General features: G+C 39.5%; 1 protein-coding gene across 5 annotated transcripts in view; it reads left to right on the top strand.

The window, feature by feature from the left end:
- The window catches only part of RALGAPB (Ral GTPase activating protein non-catalytic subunit beta), a 104,635-nt gene that overhangs the window by 73,667 nt on the left and 15,463 nt on the right, over positions 1 to 15,505 (top strand). For all 5 annotated transcript variants that reach the window (XM_061210413.1, XM_061210411.1, XM_061210412.1 and 2 more), the window contains 5 exons: positions 3,386 to 3,573; positions 5,903 to 6,009; positions 7,571 to 7,723; positions 9,876 to 10,085; positions 15,305 to 15,463. In XM_061210413.1, coding sequence (XP_061066396.1) covers positions 3,386 to 3,573; positions 5,903 to 6,009; positions 7,571 to 7,723; positions 9,876 to 10,085; positions 15,305 to 15,463 — 817 coding nt within the window. The remainder of the gene's footprint in view (positions 1 to 3,385; positions 3,574 to 5,902; positions 6,010 to 7,570; positions 7,724 to 9,875; positions 10,086 to 15,304; positions 15,464 to 15,505) is intronic.

Here is a 15,505-nt window from a genome sequence, read left to right as displayed (position 1 = left end):
CACTTGTGGCTGTGAAGTGCACATGTTCATACCTGTCTATATACTTCCCCTGGGTTTCAGGACTTCCCTCTTCTCCTCTTGGCCACATCCTCCATTGTTCGGTGCTCACATCATATCCACTACTTCCATGGACCTTCTTTGGTCATTCTGCTTCTTTTCCACACCTCTGTGCTCAATTAGTCTGACCTTACCACACTGCATGAATTCTACAGTGTCATGATCACACCTGGTTATATTTGATAACATGCTAGTGTTACCTCCCCAACCTGGGTAAAGGCCACATTTCCCTCTTCACACCCCTCACAGTGCTGAGCACACAGGAGATAGTTACGGAATGCAGATCAGCTGGTTGGTGTTTTTCCCCTTGTTGTATAATATACATTAGGACTCTTGGAAGACATTTCAGCAGCCCCTCTGCTTAGTCACCTTTAAGACTTATTTAGCAAGTTATTTAGCCTCTAATTTTGGGATACTTTAACCCCCAAGTTTGCCCATTTCATTTTAATTGTTAAAAACTTGAAGTTTACACTGAGCTGAAATCTCTCCCGCTTTAACTTCCACCCATTGGTTCTGATTCAGACTTTTAATAATGAAACCCTTTTTTCCGAGGAGTGGTGATATCCGAAGACAATGCTCATGTTCTTTCTGATTTGTTTCGGCCAGTACCTTCAACTGTTTTTCATATGACAGGGATTTAGAGTGCCTTTATCATCCTCATCTTTTTCCTTTCAATGGCGCAGGTTTGGCTGTGTACCTCTTTAAAGGTCAATGACCTTTAAATTGTAGAATATTATATTTTCATTAAAGTGTACTTAGAGACTGCATTGGGTTTTTGAGAACCTGGTGATTTGTACTAAGTCAACTAAAATCTTAGAGGCTTTTTTTAACGCATTTACCTTTTGTCTTTCTCATCCTATACTTATTTTTTGGGGGGTATTTGGATGTAATATGTAATGTACAGAGTTTTACATTTAAACTTGAAATTTCTTTATGTAAGATTTACCTCATTATTATTAATCTTTTAAGATTCTTTTGGATCCCAACTCTTACTCTGATATATTAACTCTGCAGCTCAACTTTTGGTCAACTGCAGATTTATTTTATTTATTTATTATTTTAAAATTTATTTATTTATTTATTATTTATTTTTGGCTGTGTTCGGTCTTTGTTGCTGTGTGCGGGCTTTCTTTTAGTTGCAGCGAGCGGGGGCTACTCTTCGTTGTGGTGCGCAGGCTTCTCATTGCGGTGGCTTCTCTTGTTGCAGAGCATGGGCTCTAGGCGAGCGGGCTCAGTAGTTGTGGCTCGTGGACTCTAGAGCACAGGCTCAGTAGTTGTGGCGCACGGGCTTAGTTGCTCCGCGGCATGTAGGATCTTCCTGGACCAGGGCTCGAACCCATGTCCCCTGCATTGGTAGGCGGATTCTTAGCCACTGTGCCACCAGGGAAGTCCCCAACTGCAGATTTAATGAGGCTGCCCTGTGTGTCCTAATCATAGATACTGAGAAAAATATTGAACAGGGACTTCCCTGGTGGTCCAGTGGTTAAGACTCCGCTTCCATTGCAGGGGGCACAGGTTCTATCCCTGGTCGGTCGGGGAAGATCCCGCATGCCACACGGCGTGGCCAAAAAAATAAATAAATGGTTAGTTCTTTAAAAAATATATATATATATTGAACAGAGAAAGACTCGCAAAGCACATGATGAGAGGTTTCCCTTCAGGTTCACAGAGGTTTTTAAATCTTGTCTATAAGTTTATAATGATACACTGCCAAATACTTGCATGTCTTGATTTCAGAGATATTTCTCTGCCTTTCCAGTCTAGTAATCATCAAGAAGAGAAAATGTGGTTAGGCTGGTGTGACCTGTACCCTCGCCAGCAACCTATTTGATAATGTCTTAGAATCTTGCATGGAACATAAGCTCACATGGTCCATATGCTTTGTGACAACCATCTCTGTCCCATATTATAGAAAACCCACATTTTCCCATTACTCATCTCTTGGTTTTCCATAAATCCTTAGGCCTGAACTCATCATGAAATTCTCCTGGTCCTTGAAATTCTTAGATAGTCCTCCTCCTAGGAGGAGAGAAAATGGAAGGAAAGTATCTGTTGAGCAGTGTTGCCTTCTATTATCAGAGAGATTTGGGTTCAAGCATTAGAATGAAAGAGAAAAGGAGAGGATTGCAATGGTGTTGGGGAATACTAATTTTCAAATGAGTTACATATGAAGGATCAGATGATATTAGGACCACAAGATAAAATCTTTAAGTTTTCTTAACAAGATTCTTTCTGTGTTTCAGTTTCTTAATTATAAAATGGTAATAATAATGATACCTATCTCGTAGGGTTTTTATGATAACTAAATAAAATGTGTAAAGTACTTAGACCCAGTGCCTGGCACATGGTAAGTGGTATATGTAAGTTATTACTATTATGCATTGAAGGTATGCAGAAATCTCTGTGGATATAAACATTTCAGAATGGTAAGACTTGATCAGTTGAATTCCAGTTTATAAAGCATTTTTTCTTATATATTCTCATTTAATAATTACAGTGGTTCTGTGAGATGTAACTACTAGTGCATCAAGTTCCTTATCTGTAAAATGACGATATCTCTTCATGGCCACACAGTGAGAAGGCAGTAGGCCCTGGTTTCTGGTCTCTTGATGATCACTTATCTCTTCTGAGCCTGAGTTTCCCCGTCTGAAAAATTGAGGGGGCTTGGCTGATCTTTGGATCCTTTTCTAGGTCTAGAATGCTTTAGCATTATCCTGAAACCTGGAGCACACACATTTTTAAAAATATATCTTTAGGAGCTTCATGATTTGGAAGTATGATTAGTCAGGTTCCCTGGGTAGCAGACTTCGAGAGAGAGAAATTTGCTTGCAGGAAGTTTATTGGAAAGTGCTCTCAGGATCAACCCTTATGAGGGAATGAAGGAAGTAGGATTGAGCAGAGGGAAGACATAAACTGTGATGCATTTGCAACAAAGAGCTCTGGAGCTGGCCTGGCCCTTCAGGATTCTCTCATGTTGGGGCCAGGGGGCTGGGACTTTATACCCCTGCATTAACAGTTCTTTGGACGAGAACTGTCCCAGGAGGAAGCTGTGATCTTGAGTGAAGTGGTTCTCATTGGCCTCTCCAGGACTCAGCTGAAAGCTATGGCCACCATCTCCCTGCATCTGGGGGACTGGGTCTTTCAGTCTTGGAGAGGGGAATCTGGACAGTACACCACAGCATCCGCCACAGGGAGTAAATCTGACTCTCAAAGAGGAAACGTGGCTGTGGTCAAATAAATCCAAAAGAACAGAAGGGCAGATTGATGCATGAGGTGAACTTAAGATTTCCCTTTGGGGATTAACTGTTATCTTTTGCATTCTCCATAGTATTATGCAGTTGCTTGGCGCATTTCCTTCACCCAGTGGTCCTGCCTCTCCTTGTAGTCTGGTGAATGAGACCACTTTGATTAAATACTCCAGACTGCCAACCATAAACAAGCATAGTTTCCGGTACTTTGTCTTGGATAACAGTGTCGTCCTGGCAATGCTGGAGCAACCTCTTGGAAATGAACAGAGTAAGTTTCAGCACTTTGGGCTTTTTCCACTGCTAAATCAACATGTTCATCAGTATTAGCAAGCTGTTTCCAGGATCGGGGAAGGAAAGACTGCAAATTCTAAGTAATTTTGCATTTGTCAGAAAGCCTTCTAGCTGATGAGATAATAGCAACTAAAAAATAGAGGGTCAGAAAATGCAATATACATATTAAATAGAATCTTTTAGAGGCTCTTTATATCTATTAGAAAAGAGCTCCATAATTTTATAAAAAGTTTACTTTAGTGGGATATTTCTGTTGTTTACTGTGTATAAAAATCATTATTACTCTTCCGTCCTTCTTGAACTTTGGACCCTGCCCCTCTCCTTTCCCGCCCTTCACTCCACATTGTTCTTTTTCAGTTATTGGTGCCACCCAAACAGGCTGGAAATTGGAGGAGTCATCTTTGCCTGCTCCTTCCTGTTACTCCCTTATGTAGTTGGTTTCCAAGTTTCTGCCCCCCTAGTGACTTTGGAATCTTCTTTTCTCTGCATTCCTCCCAGTACAGCCAAATGCAGGACTTTATTATTTCTTACCTGGATTATTGCAGTTGCTTCCTACCTGATCTGATTCTTCCTCCTTCCAGTTCCAAAATTTGTTACCGTTACCTCCATCCTACTTGCTGCCACCATTGCATTCATCCTCAAATGCAGATCTGACCATGCCAGTGCCCTCCTGAAAATTCTTCAGTGATTTTCCATTGACAAAACATGCACTGTTTTCTTCCCCTCTTTCCCCCAATTATAAACCATCTCAAGGTGTGTGATTCCCACTGCAACGCAGACTCCTCAAAGTACATTTTTTTCTGATGATAATTGGAATCAGCCAGTATGTAAAGGAAGCATGTTCTTCGAGAGACCCTTATTGCTGGGAAGGTAAAGGAAAGTGAAGGTTACAGAATCGTTGGGCATACAGGGAATCACCTAGCGTGCAATTCCCTCATTTACAGGTTAAGAAACTGGGGCTCAGAGAGGATATGTGACTTGTCCAGGGTTACTTGAGAAGTGTATGGTATGACCAGGACTAGAGTCCAAATTTTCTGAACCTCATACTGTCTCTTTGTTATTGTTGCCCCACAGTGATAGGATTTCCTCAGTGATTAAAGACTTACCTTCTTACTTTTGCAAACGTGAAAAGGATCTTAGAGTCCCATGCAAATTCTGTTGAGTATATGTAGGTAGGATCTCATAAATCCATAAAATGAAATGAGATGTTTCCCAGTAGTTCAGGGACGAGTGAATACCATCACAGGTTTCCTTCCTCTTGTGGGAAGATACAGTGACTTTAATATGAAGTGGATGGAGCCTTTAATCGTTGCCCAACTCCAGAGGCACTGGTCCCAAGCCTTTCCTTCTTAAGGCACCTCATCCTTCTCTACCTTAGACCTGGGTGTTGCTTGACTTTCTTCCCTGGTTTGTGCCAATTATTCATGATTCCTCTAGTTTCCCACTCCCAAGCCACCTGCTAAAGAGTCTATAAAATCCCAGTATCCTCTCCAGGTTTCCTGGCCTGAGGGGTAAATGTCAACCCTTTTCCAGATTTTTTAGGACTCTATTACTCTCATTCTAAGCAATTTCATTGCATTAGAAGTCTACCAAAAATATAAACAATTGGGATTTTATAGAAGTACAGGGTATTTTAATGGTTCATTGTAATAGTTAATAACAGAAGTAAGAGAGAGAAGTTTGAACAAGTTTGACTGCTACACCAGAGACAAAAGAAGGGAATAGGAAGAAGGATCTGGGTACTCAGGAAGTCCATCCTGAGTTCTTTACCTCCCTTCTTCCTGCCCCTGAACTTGTGTTGGGATGAAACAGTGCCTGCCTGTGGTGGGCTGTGGTGCACAAAGGCATGGGTGAATGTAACATCAGCACCGCAAGCACCCAGCCTGTCTTCTGCACTTAGGTCATTCCCAACACTGAAAGTTAAGAGTATTTGCTAGGATAGTGTTACCCAAAAATGTGTATGTGTATTGCTGGAAGTATGTGAGATGATGTTGGTTGATACATCGGTGAACATTATTTTATGTATTTTTAAACATGTGTTTTAAAAATATATAATTAGCACACCAAAATTCATGGTTTTCCTTTTAAGGTAGAAATACATCATTTCCTTCAAAAATTTTAAGTTTAAATTTAAATAATAATAACGGTACTTGAATATGGCAGAATCCACAGAGATGGTTCACAAAGGATAAAAGTTGGGCAAGCACTGTGCTAGGGCTTTGATTATTAGAGGCTCTAAAATTGACAATAGGTGTATTTTATATGTTGTCAGAAATAAAAACTTTTCCACCAACATTTTATTCTAGATGATTTTTTCCCCTCTGTCACTGTGCTGGTCCGGGGAATGTCTGGAAGACTTGCTTGGGCACAACAACTTTGCCTTTTACCCAGAGGAGCAAAAGCAAATCAGAAGGTATCCATCAGAAGTTACAGGGAAGTGACTAGGAGTGAGTGTGTGTGTGCACGTGTTTGTGTGTGTTGTGATTTAAAGGTTAAATAATATTACAACAAAAATCACAGATAAATATTTTTGATCCTAGCCAGATTCTCAGTCAGTGAGTTCACATCAGAATCATCTTAGCAGCCTAGAATTCCAGGTCCACTGAAATACTCTTTAAAGACGTCTTCAAGGCAGGTGTATTTTCAGAAAGCTTTCCGGGTGACCCTGACATCCACTTATGATTAGCAACTACTGTTCTGAACAGTGGCCCGAATTTTTTTCATGCAGTGTTTAATATAATAAAATTTAGGTACATGCCATTATGAAAAAAATTTTGCCAGAGCCTTGATGTCTCTGGCAACAGTGCTATAATTTTTTAATGTGCTGTATAATTTAATGAAATCTTTCTTTGCAGTGGCACAGTTTATTTTCTTTATAACAGTTGTAATTATGTGAATAAAATTTGCTCACGGGAGAAGGTTGGAAAATTCAGATAATAAAGAAGAAATTTTAAATCACCTGTACTCTTACTCTCCAGAAGTAGATAGCCACTGTTAATATTTTAGTGGATTTCCTTCCAATCTTTTTGTTCCTTTCTGTACATAACACTTAAATAGAATTTTAGTCATTTTTGTATACTGCTCTTTTCACTTATCACACTGTAAGCTTTTACTTACGTTACTAAAAATTCTTTAAAACATAACTTAATAAAATTTTACCAGCATTTAAGAGAGACACTCACAAAATTGGAGCAAATGCCTAAAACAATTGAACATTCCAGATGTCTCTGTTAGATGAGATGTGTTTGCTGTGAGGAGCACACCCCTATTTGCTCCTGGTGGCATCACGCCAATCACATTCTGTCAGCAGCACTGTATAAGCCACTGAATGCCATTAAAGACTGAGGAAGAAGGAGATCAGGAAAGGCACTAAAACTGTTTGATAGTTTAATATGTGCCATATATTTTTTTGTTTAATCCTTATGACAGTCTTGTGGTGGATTATTTCCATTTTTCAGGTGTGAAAACGGAAGTCACAGCTAATATATATTAAAGCAGGGATTTGGCGCCGTGAAGACCTAGATTCGGTGCCATATCTTTTCAATTAAGCCATGCTAAGGTTCTAATTATTGAACTCACTGTCTAGAGATGCCCAGTGGATGTAAACTTGTACCTTATTACATGGAATGATTTGAGAGCCCTTAGGGAAGAAGGAAGTTTGAGCCTTAAGCTCTGAAATGGCTTACCTATTGGCTTACCACTGAATATGGAAGATTCAGGCCTGGTGCCATGGAGGTCCGTAACCCATTTATCAGTCACAAAAATCTGTCATAAGTTGATGAACATTTTTATAAAAATAAAATAGAGTACATTGGTACCTTTACCATTAACAGTAGTATTTGCAGATTCTTACTGAATTTCTGTGTTATGCAATCCTAGGGAAACACAGGCATCTAAGAGACCAGGGAAATACATGTCATTTCAGATGGCACCCAAATGTAATAAACATAATGTTATTTGTTTTATTTTAACAGCTTTTTGTGCCTGAACCTCGTCCAGTTCCTAAAAATGATGTTGGATTTAAATATACTGTGAAACATCGACCATTTCCTGAAGAGGTGGACAAGATTCCTTTTGTGAAAGCAGATCTGAGCATTCCAGATTTGCATGAAATCGTCACTGAAGAAGTAAGATAAATTATTATCAGCTGTTGTTAAGAGAATGACTATTAACATTCTTCAACAACTTCTGTGGTCAAGACACTGCCTTTCTTTGGTATTCCTGGAGGTGATTCATAAGATGACCTGGGTATTTGTCATCCAGGAGGTTACCATGTAGTAAGACAAATATAGATTGTGGCTGATTGAAAGGAACTGGACATATCTTATAGAGAGGTGGCACTGGGCTGCCTGGGCTGGTCTGTGGTTTCAATAGTGTTCTGATATGATCAGACCCTAGTGGAGGATATTTGGAGAAGGGAGCCCAATTCAGAGACAGTTATGACAATCTAGGCAGGGGATGGGAAGGACTACCTCATTGATAGTGGAAGTTTAAATATATGGCATGTCTTGTAGAGGTAGATCCAGACAGTCTTGGATTGATGAGGGAAGGAAAAGAGCCGAAGAACTTTAGATTTCAGGCTTGAGTGACAAAGATAACAGTGCCATTTATAGAAATATAGACATGAGGAAGAGGACAGGTTTGGGAAAATGGGAAAAATTTATTTGGTTTTATATTAATTTAGATACTTAACTAGATTAAGTAATTGGTCGCTTAGGTCAAGAGAGAAGAATTTTAAGAAATGGAAGACAGGTATGTCAGGGCATGAGAGAATATAAGGGTAGGAATGGAGGCTGCCTGCAGTTTCAAATGCTAGAGAGATCAAGGAGAAGGAGCACTAAGAAGAGGCCCCTGGATTTTGTCATGAAATGTTGGTGACCTTTGAGAGCAAGTTCAAAGGAGTATTAAAGTGTAAGGGTCTGGGGAATGAATGGTTAAAGAGGAAAGAAAAGGCAGTGAATATAAACTACACTGTTACTGTTAGCAGTAAAGGGAAGGGTACAGAGTGAAAAATAGTGTGAGGAAATAGCCTTAGCTAAGGAAAGGCAAGGCTAGTTTTTCTTTTTCTTTCTTTTTTTTAACTCAAGAAGAATTAGAGGTGGAAGGAGCCAGTGGAAAAGGGTCTGCACCTGCTAACACTGTAAGGTGGGCTGGGGAAGTGATAAGTAACAGAGTAAAGCCCTGGAGGCAGTAGGGTCAAGAGTCTGTGATTGAGTCTAGAAAAGGGACACTTCTGGTAAGACAGGAGAGGAGAGGGTCAGTGAAGGTTCAGAGACATTTAGAGTTGGAAAGGAGGAAAATTGAAGCAGCTTATGTAAATTTTAATCTTAGTTCTTAGCAATGAAATAGGGAAACAAAGATGATTCTTAAAATTTCCAGGCAGCCCAGCTAGGTTTAAGTAGCATCATCTGTAGTGAAGTTACTTAATGCACTCTGCTGACTTTCTTCAAAAGTCCTTAGTATCCATAGGCATAAGTAAAAAATTTGAATGGTGTGGAGATTGGCTGGGTGAATAAGGAAGAATAAGGAACAACATAGCCATGTTATATGCTTAGAAGAGGGTATTAAGATGTCACATTTGGGGATTTAGTTTTGGTTGGGAGGTGGATGAAGCCAGAAGGATGCTAATGGCTTGGGGAAATACGGGGAGGGGTTGTTTGCCTCTCAGTGATGGTAAAGGGGGAGTAAGGGTATGGGTGAGCTGTAGGAAAGGAATTTCAGGATTGTAGCTCTTGAAAGTACAGCACATCTGAGGTACAAAGTGTGTCATGGATGGCCAGAGTTGTGAAGGTTGAGGAGATTGTAGGAATATAAGCCAGGCTGTTCACCACAGAGGATGGAATTTTAAATAGGATGGATCAGAGGGAAGCAGAGATAGCTCCAAGAGTATAGCAACTAATGCATATGGTTGTGGACTTCAAAACATGAGGGGATCACTGCAGGATGAAGATGGACAGGGATCTGGCAGAGAGCAGCAGCTTTGCCCCCTGTCTTGCCAATGTGAAGGGAAGCAGAGATAGAGTGGTTTCACTTACAGCAAGGAGATGAAGGAGCAATTTTTGAGGCTGTAGGGACATGTTTTGGGTATTTGTTTTAACCTTGTAACGTATTTGCTTGATTGTATGCTCTTGGTTGTACCGAATTGAAACTCAGTGTTGATCACTGAAAATTATCTTCATTTATTTTGTTGCTTGTAGCTTTATTTTCATTTAAAACTTAAGATTAATTCTATTACTTTTATGATAATTCCAAAAAAATGAAATGTTCGGTTTATTTCAGTTAGAAGAGAGACATGAAAAATTAAGGAATGGCATGGCCCAGCAGATTGCTTATGAAATACACCTTGAACAACAAAGTGAGGAGGAATTGCAGAAGAGAAGTTTTCCTGATCCGATTACAGATTGTAAGCCCCCACCTCCTGCCCAGGAATTCCAAACAGCACGCCTTTTCCTTTCACACTTTGGATTTTTGTCCTTAGAAGCATTGAAGGTAATTTCTATAAACTTTTATGAGTAAGTATATTCATAAATTAACATTCAGCTGCTGATAGCTAAAGCATTTTTATGAAGATAGAAGGAATTTTAAAAACCAAAAACTGTTTAAAACCTTACCCTTCATACAAGGAAATGAAATTCTGTGATGCTGTAGGTTATAATATGAGCTCCAAGACAGTTTTCCCATGAATGTATTTAGAGTTCTGTCTGAGGGGACTGCTTATAATATAATAATATATGCGCCTCTGAATTTTCCTAGGTAATGTAGGACTCATTTCACACATATTAATGAAATCTATAGATAATTAGAAAAAAGAATGCTAAAACTCTTCCCCAGTAAACTTTATTACTGAAAGTATGGCCTACAATTTACTCTGCCCTTTTATGCCACTTTTAAAAAGGAACAAGTATAAGCATTTCTTTTGTTGTGCAGTTCCTGAGATCAGACCGTCTAGGTTTATGTCCTGGCATCACTACTTGCGAGCTATGTGATCTTGGGCAAGTTGCCCAACTTTTCTGAGTCTTAGTTCCTCATCTATAAAATAGGGGTGGGCTTCCCTGGTGGTGCAGTGGTTAAGAATCCTCCTGCCAATGCAGGGGACACGGGTTCGAGCCCTGGTCTGGAGGATCCCACATGCCACGGAGCAACTAAGCCCTTGCACCACAACTACTGAGCCTGCGTTCTAGAGCTCATGCGCTGCAACTGCTGAGCCTGCGAGCCACAGCTACTGAAACCCGCGCACCTAGAGCCCGTGCTCCGCAACAAGAGAAGCCACTGCAATGAAAAGCCCGCGCACGGCAACAAAGAGTAGCCCCCGCTCGCCGCAACTAGAGAAAGCCCACGCACAGCAACGAAGACCCAATGCAGCCAAAAATAAATAAATAGATAAATAAAATAGGGGTGATAAGGGTATCCATCTCATTATGATCGTATCAGGTGCTTCATGTAGTACGTAGTACAAAGTCAACCAGCCTGTAAGGTAAATAATGTCATTATTCTTAATTCCATTAAAACAATTTTACAAGGAAAGTAATGGTATCTCTGTTTCACAGATGTGGAAACAGGGCCTCAAAAATGTGAAATGGCTTCCCTGAATGTGGATTTAGAGTTTGTACTAAGGCCTGTTTGTTTTGAAAAGCACAACTGAAGATTGCCAGGCAAGAAGTTGCTTATTGCATAAGTTGCCCCCTGCCCTTACTCTCCAGCAGCTACTTGGTTAAAGGCCATTTAACTTTTAAGGAAAGCAGAGGGGAACATTGCTGACTGAGTTTGGATTTCAGCATGTAGATGAAAAATATTTTATGTTGTAGAAAATTGAGTTAGTGGTGGAGAGTAAAAAGTAAAAAACTCTTAAAACGCAGAAGAAAACAACAGAAAGAGGAAAATAATGAGAAATACAGCGGTAACTATGGAAGGCCAGGAACAAAGATACGGTCTACAAATGATTAGTGGTATTCCTAGTGGAGAAAATTGAACAGAGTAGAAGCAGTAAATAAAAATATACTAGAAGAAAATATTAAATTCTGTGGACTGAAGGGAGACAAGAAGAGCCTTAACAGCCCTGTCTCTGAGATTGCAGTTTTCCTTTCATGTTATCTATTCTGCTTGAAATTTTTAAGCTTTCAAGGAAATAATTCTCATGCTTTCTCACCTGGTTCAGAACATAGGAAAAAGGGACTTCCCTGGTGGTCCAGTGGTTAAGACTCCGCACTTCCAATGCAGGGGGCCCAGGTTCGATCCCGGGAATTAGATCCCACATGCCACAACTAAGAGCCTGCATGCCGCAACTAAGAGCCTGCATGCTGCGATGAAGATCCCACGTGCTGCAACTAAGACCCAGCACAGCCAAATAAATATTTAAAAAAAAAAAAAGAGAGAGAACATACGAAAAAGTCAGAAAGTAAACTGGTTTATTTTATGAATCTTAGCTTATCTCTAATAACTTAAACTGGACAGCACACACATATGAAAAAGCTATAAACCAGTCTTTGCTTATGAATATATGTGCAAAAGTGTTAAGGAGAATGCTAGTAAAACTAAATTCAGCAGCGTGTTAAACAAATTAACTTCTACAACCAAGTAAGGTTTATCCTAGGAACTCAAGGAGAGTCAGTTATTGGTAAATATTAGTAAAGTTATTAAGAAAATAATTTGATCCTATTTTAGCAGATCAGTCAATACAACAGTCAGTATTCAGTAGAATAATATTCAGTCTGATTTTTAAAAAATGAATAAACAAAAAACCAAAAACTTAGCCAGGGCCAGTAATGTAGATCTCAGTAAATGGCAGCCTGTTTAGGAAACGAGATGGGGAATGAGGAAACTAGAGCCACCCTTTGTGAAAAATCAGAGGTGAAGGATATCTACCTTGGCCACTGTTTAACACCGAGAGTTTTTTAGTTAATGGAAAGTTATTTTTATTTTATTTTTAATTTAAAAAAAAATTTTTTTTTGGCTGTGTTGGGTCTTCATTGCTGCACGTGGGCTTTTTCTAGTTGTGGCGAGTGGGGGCTACTCTTCATTGAGGTGCGCGGGTTTCTCACTGCGGTGGCTTCTCTTGTTGCGGAGCACGGGCTGTAGGCGCATGGGCTTCAGTTGTTGCAGCACGCGGGCTCAGTAGTTGTGGCATGCGGGCTCTAGAGCACGCAGGCTTCAGTAGTTGAGGCACGTGGGCTCAGTAGTTGCAGCGAGTGGGCTTAGTTGCTCCGTGGCATGTGGGGTCTTCCCGGACCAGGGATTGAACCCGTGTCCCCTGCATATGCAGGCAAATTCTTTTTTTTTTTTTTTAATAACTGGAGAAGAAGTAACTCTTTTTTTAAAAATTATTTATTTATTTATTTGTTTATTTTATTTTTGGCTGTGTTGGGTCTTCGTTTCTGTGCGAGGGCTTTCTCTAGTTGCGGCAAGCGGGGGCCACTCTTCATCGCGGCGTGCGGGCCTCTCACTATCGCGGCCTCTCTTGTTGCGGAGCACAGGCTCCAGACGCGCAGGCTCAGTAGTTGTGGCTCACGGGCCCAGTTGCTCCGCGGCATGTGGGATCTTCCCAGACCAGGGCTCGAACCCGTGTCCCCTGCATTGGCAGGCAGATTCTCAACCACTGCACCACCAGCGAAGCCCCAGGCAAATTCTTAACCACTGCACCACCAGGGAAGTCCCTATTTTAATTTTTAAATAATTATAGATTAACAGAAAAATTTTTTTTAAATGTGCAGGGAGGTTCACCCAATGGGTAACATCTTACATAACTACAGTATAGTATCAAAACCAGGAAGGTCCGTGAAATATTAAAAGAAACTAAATAAGAGGAAAAAAAACATTGGAAAGGAAAAGACAGTTCCCAGGTAATATGATTTCTAATTAGACAGCCATAAGAGAATCAATAGAATGTTTAAAGTAAATGAGAATTAAGATCACTACACACAAAGTACAGATATTAATGTCTGTGGCTCTAATATCCAGTTAGAAATATGATGCCAAAATACCTGAGTTACAACTGCGATATTGACAAAAGTTATTCTAAGAAAATGTATTAAAACACAGACCTAGAGGGAAAAACTTTAAATAAAGTTATTCAGAGTTAAGAGATATAAAACATACGCATGTTATGTTCCTGAATCAGAAGATCATCCAGAAGAACAAGCTGATGAGATAGCGTATTTAAAAAAGAAAGAATGAGGAGCCTTTGTCCTATAAGGTGTATCATAGCATGCTGCAGGTCTACAGTTCCTTATCCATGATTTCAAAGTGAAAAATGAAAACTAGAAGTTCTTTTGTATGTTTGTATAAAATTCACTTAGTGGAAAAATCTGACCTGAATTGATGCGAGGCTATTTGTAGTCTTACTTATTTCATAGTGTGAATACTCTTCTGTTTGACTGCAAAAATAGTAATGTTTTTGATGATAGGGTGTTGCCTCAACCCCTGTTAGGAATGTTACATAATGGACTAGAAGACCAGGCTCACGATCCTTGCTATTGTAGAAGAGAGTAATCCTTGCCGTCTCTGGGGGATGCTTTCCTGAAAAATATCGTGGATGGCCCAACCTGCTGGGCAAGATCAGGGTCTCAAAGAAGATAAGGGATGGGGGGAAACAAAACAAAAAATGCCTTAAAATATTAATAGACTATTTTTTAAAGCAGTTTTAGGTTTGCAGAACAATTGAGTAGAAAGTAGAGAGACTTCCCATATAACCTCTCTTCCTCCACACACATAGTTTCTCGTATTGTAACATCTTGCATTGTTGTGACACATCTGTAACAAGTGATGAACCAGTATGGGATGGATTATTAACTGAAGTCCATAGTTTACATTAGAGTTCACTTTGTGTTGTACAATTCTATGGGTTTTGACAAATGCGTAATAACATGTGTCCATCATTATAGCATTATACAGAATAGTTTCACTGCCCTAAAAGTCCAGTGTAATCTTCTTAGTCATATTTCCTCCTCCTTCCCCCACCCAACCCCTGATTTTTTACTGTCTCTACAGTTTTGCCTTTTCCAGAATGTCATATAGTTGGAATCATATAGTATGTAGCCTCTTCAGATTGGCTTCTTTCACTTAGCAGTTTGCATTTAAGTTTCCTCCATGTCTTTTTGTGACTTGATAGCACATTTCTTTTTATCATTGAATAATATTCCATTGTGTGGATGTATCACAGTCTACGTATCCATTCACCTACAGAAAGACACCTTGGTTGCTTGCAAGTTTTGGCCATTGTGAATAAAGCTGCTGTAAACATTTGTGTGCAGGTTTTTGTGTAGACATGTTTTTAATTCATATGGGAAAATACCAAGTTATGTAATTGCTTCACTGTATGGTAAGACTATGTTTAGCTTTGCAAGAAACTGCCAAATTGCCTCTCAGCATGGCTGTACCATTTTGCATTGACACGGGCAATGAATAAGAATAAAATACATATAAAATTTTTTTCTAGAAAGCTTGATATTTTATAGAGAAAATAGGATTTTAAATTATATACATATTAAGATTTCAACTGTCTTTCAACAGAAAAAGGCAAATAAGAGAACTGGAAGGAAGTACACAAGCATGTTAAATAGTTTCTGTAGTTTGGGATTATGGTTGTGCTTATTGCTGCCACTTTATAATTTTTTTTTTTTACTTAATGTTTATTAAAACATGAGCAAGTATTGCTTTTATAATTAGAATGATGAAGAGAGATAATAATTTCTCCTTTCTTCCTTTGGCGATAGGAACCTGCAAATAGTCGTCTACCTCCTCACCTTATTGCCCTTGACTCCATGATACCTGGATTTTTTGATGACATTGGGTATCTGGATCTCTTGCCATGTCGTCCCTTCGACACAGTTTTTATTTTCTATATGAAGCCAGGTCAGAAAACAAACCAGGAGGTAAGATTTCTGGATTTTGGGGGTAAATTTTTATGCTGTAAA

This window comes from Eubalaena glacialis, chromosome 13, assembly GCF_028564815.1.
Source record: "Eubalaena glacialis isolate mEubGla1 chromosome 13, mEubGla1.1.hap2.+ XY, whole genome shotgun sequence".
Classification (NCBI taxonomy): domain Eukaryota; kingdom Metazoa; phylum Chordata; class Mammalia; order Artiodactyla; family Balaenidae; genus Eubalaena; species Eubalaena glacialis.
This window is presented reverse-complemented; position numbering and strand designations above follow the sequence as displayed.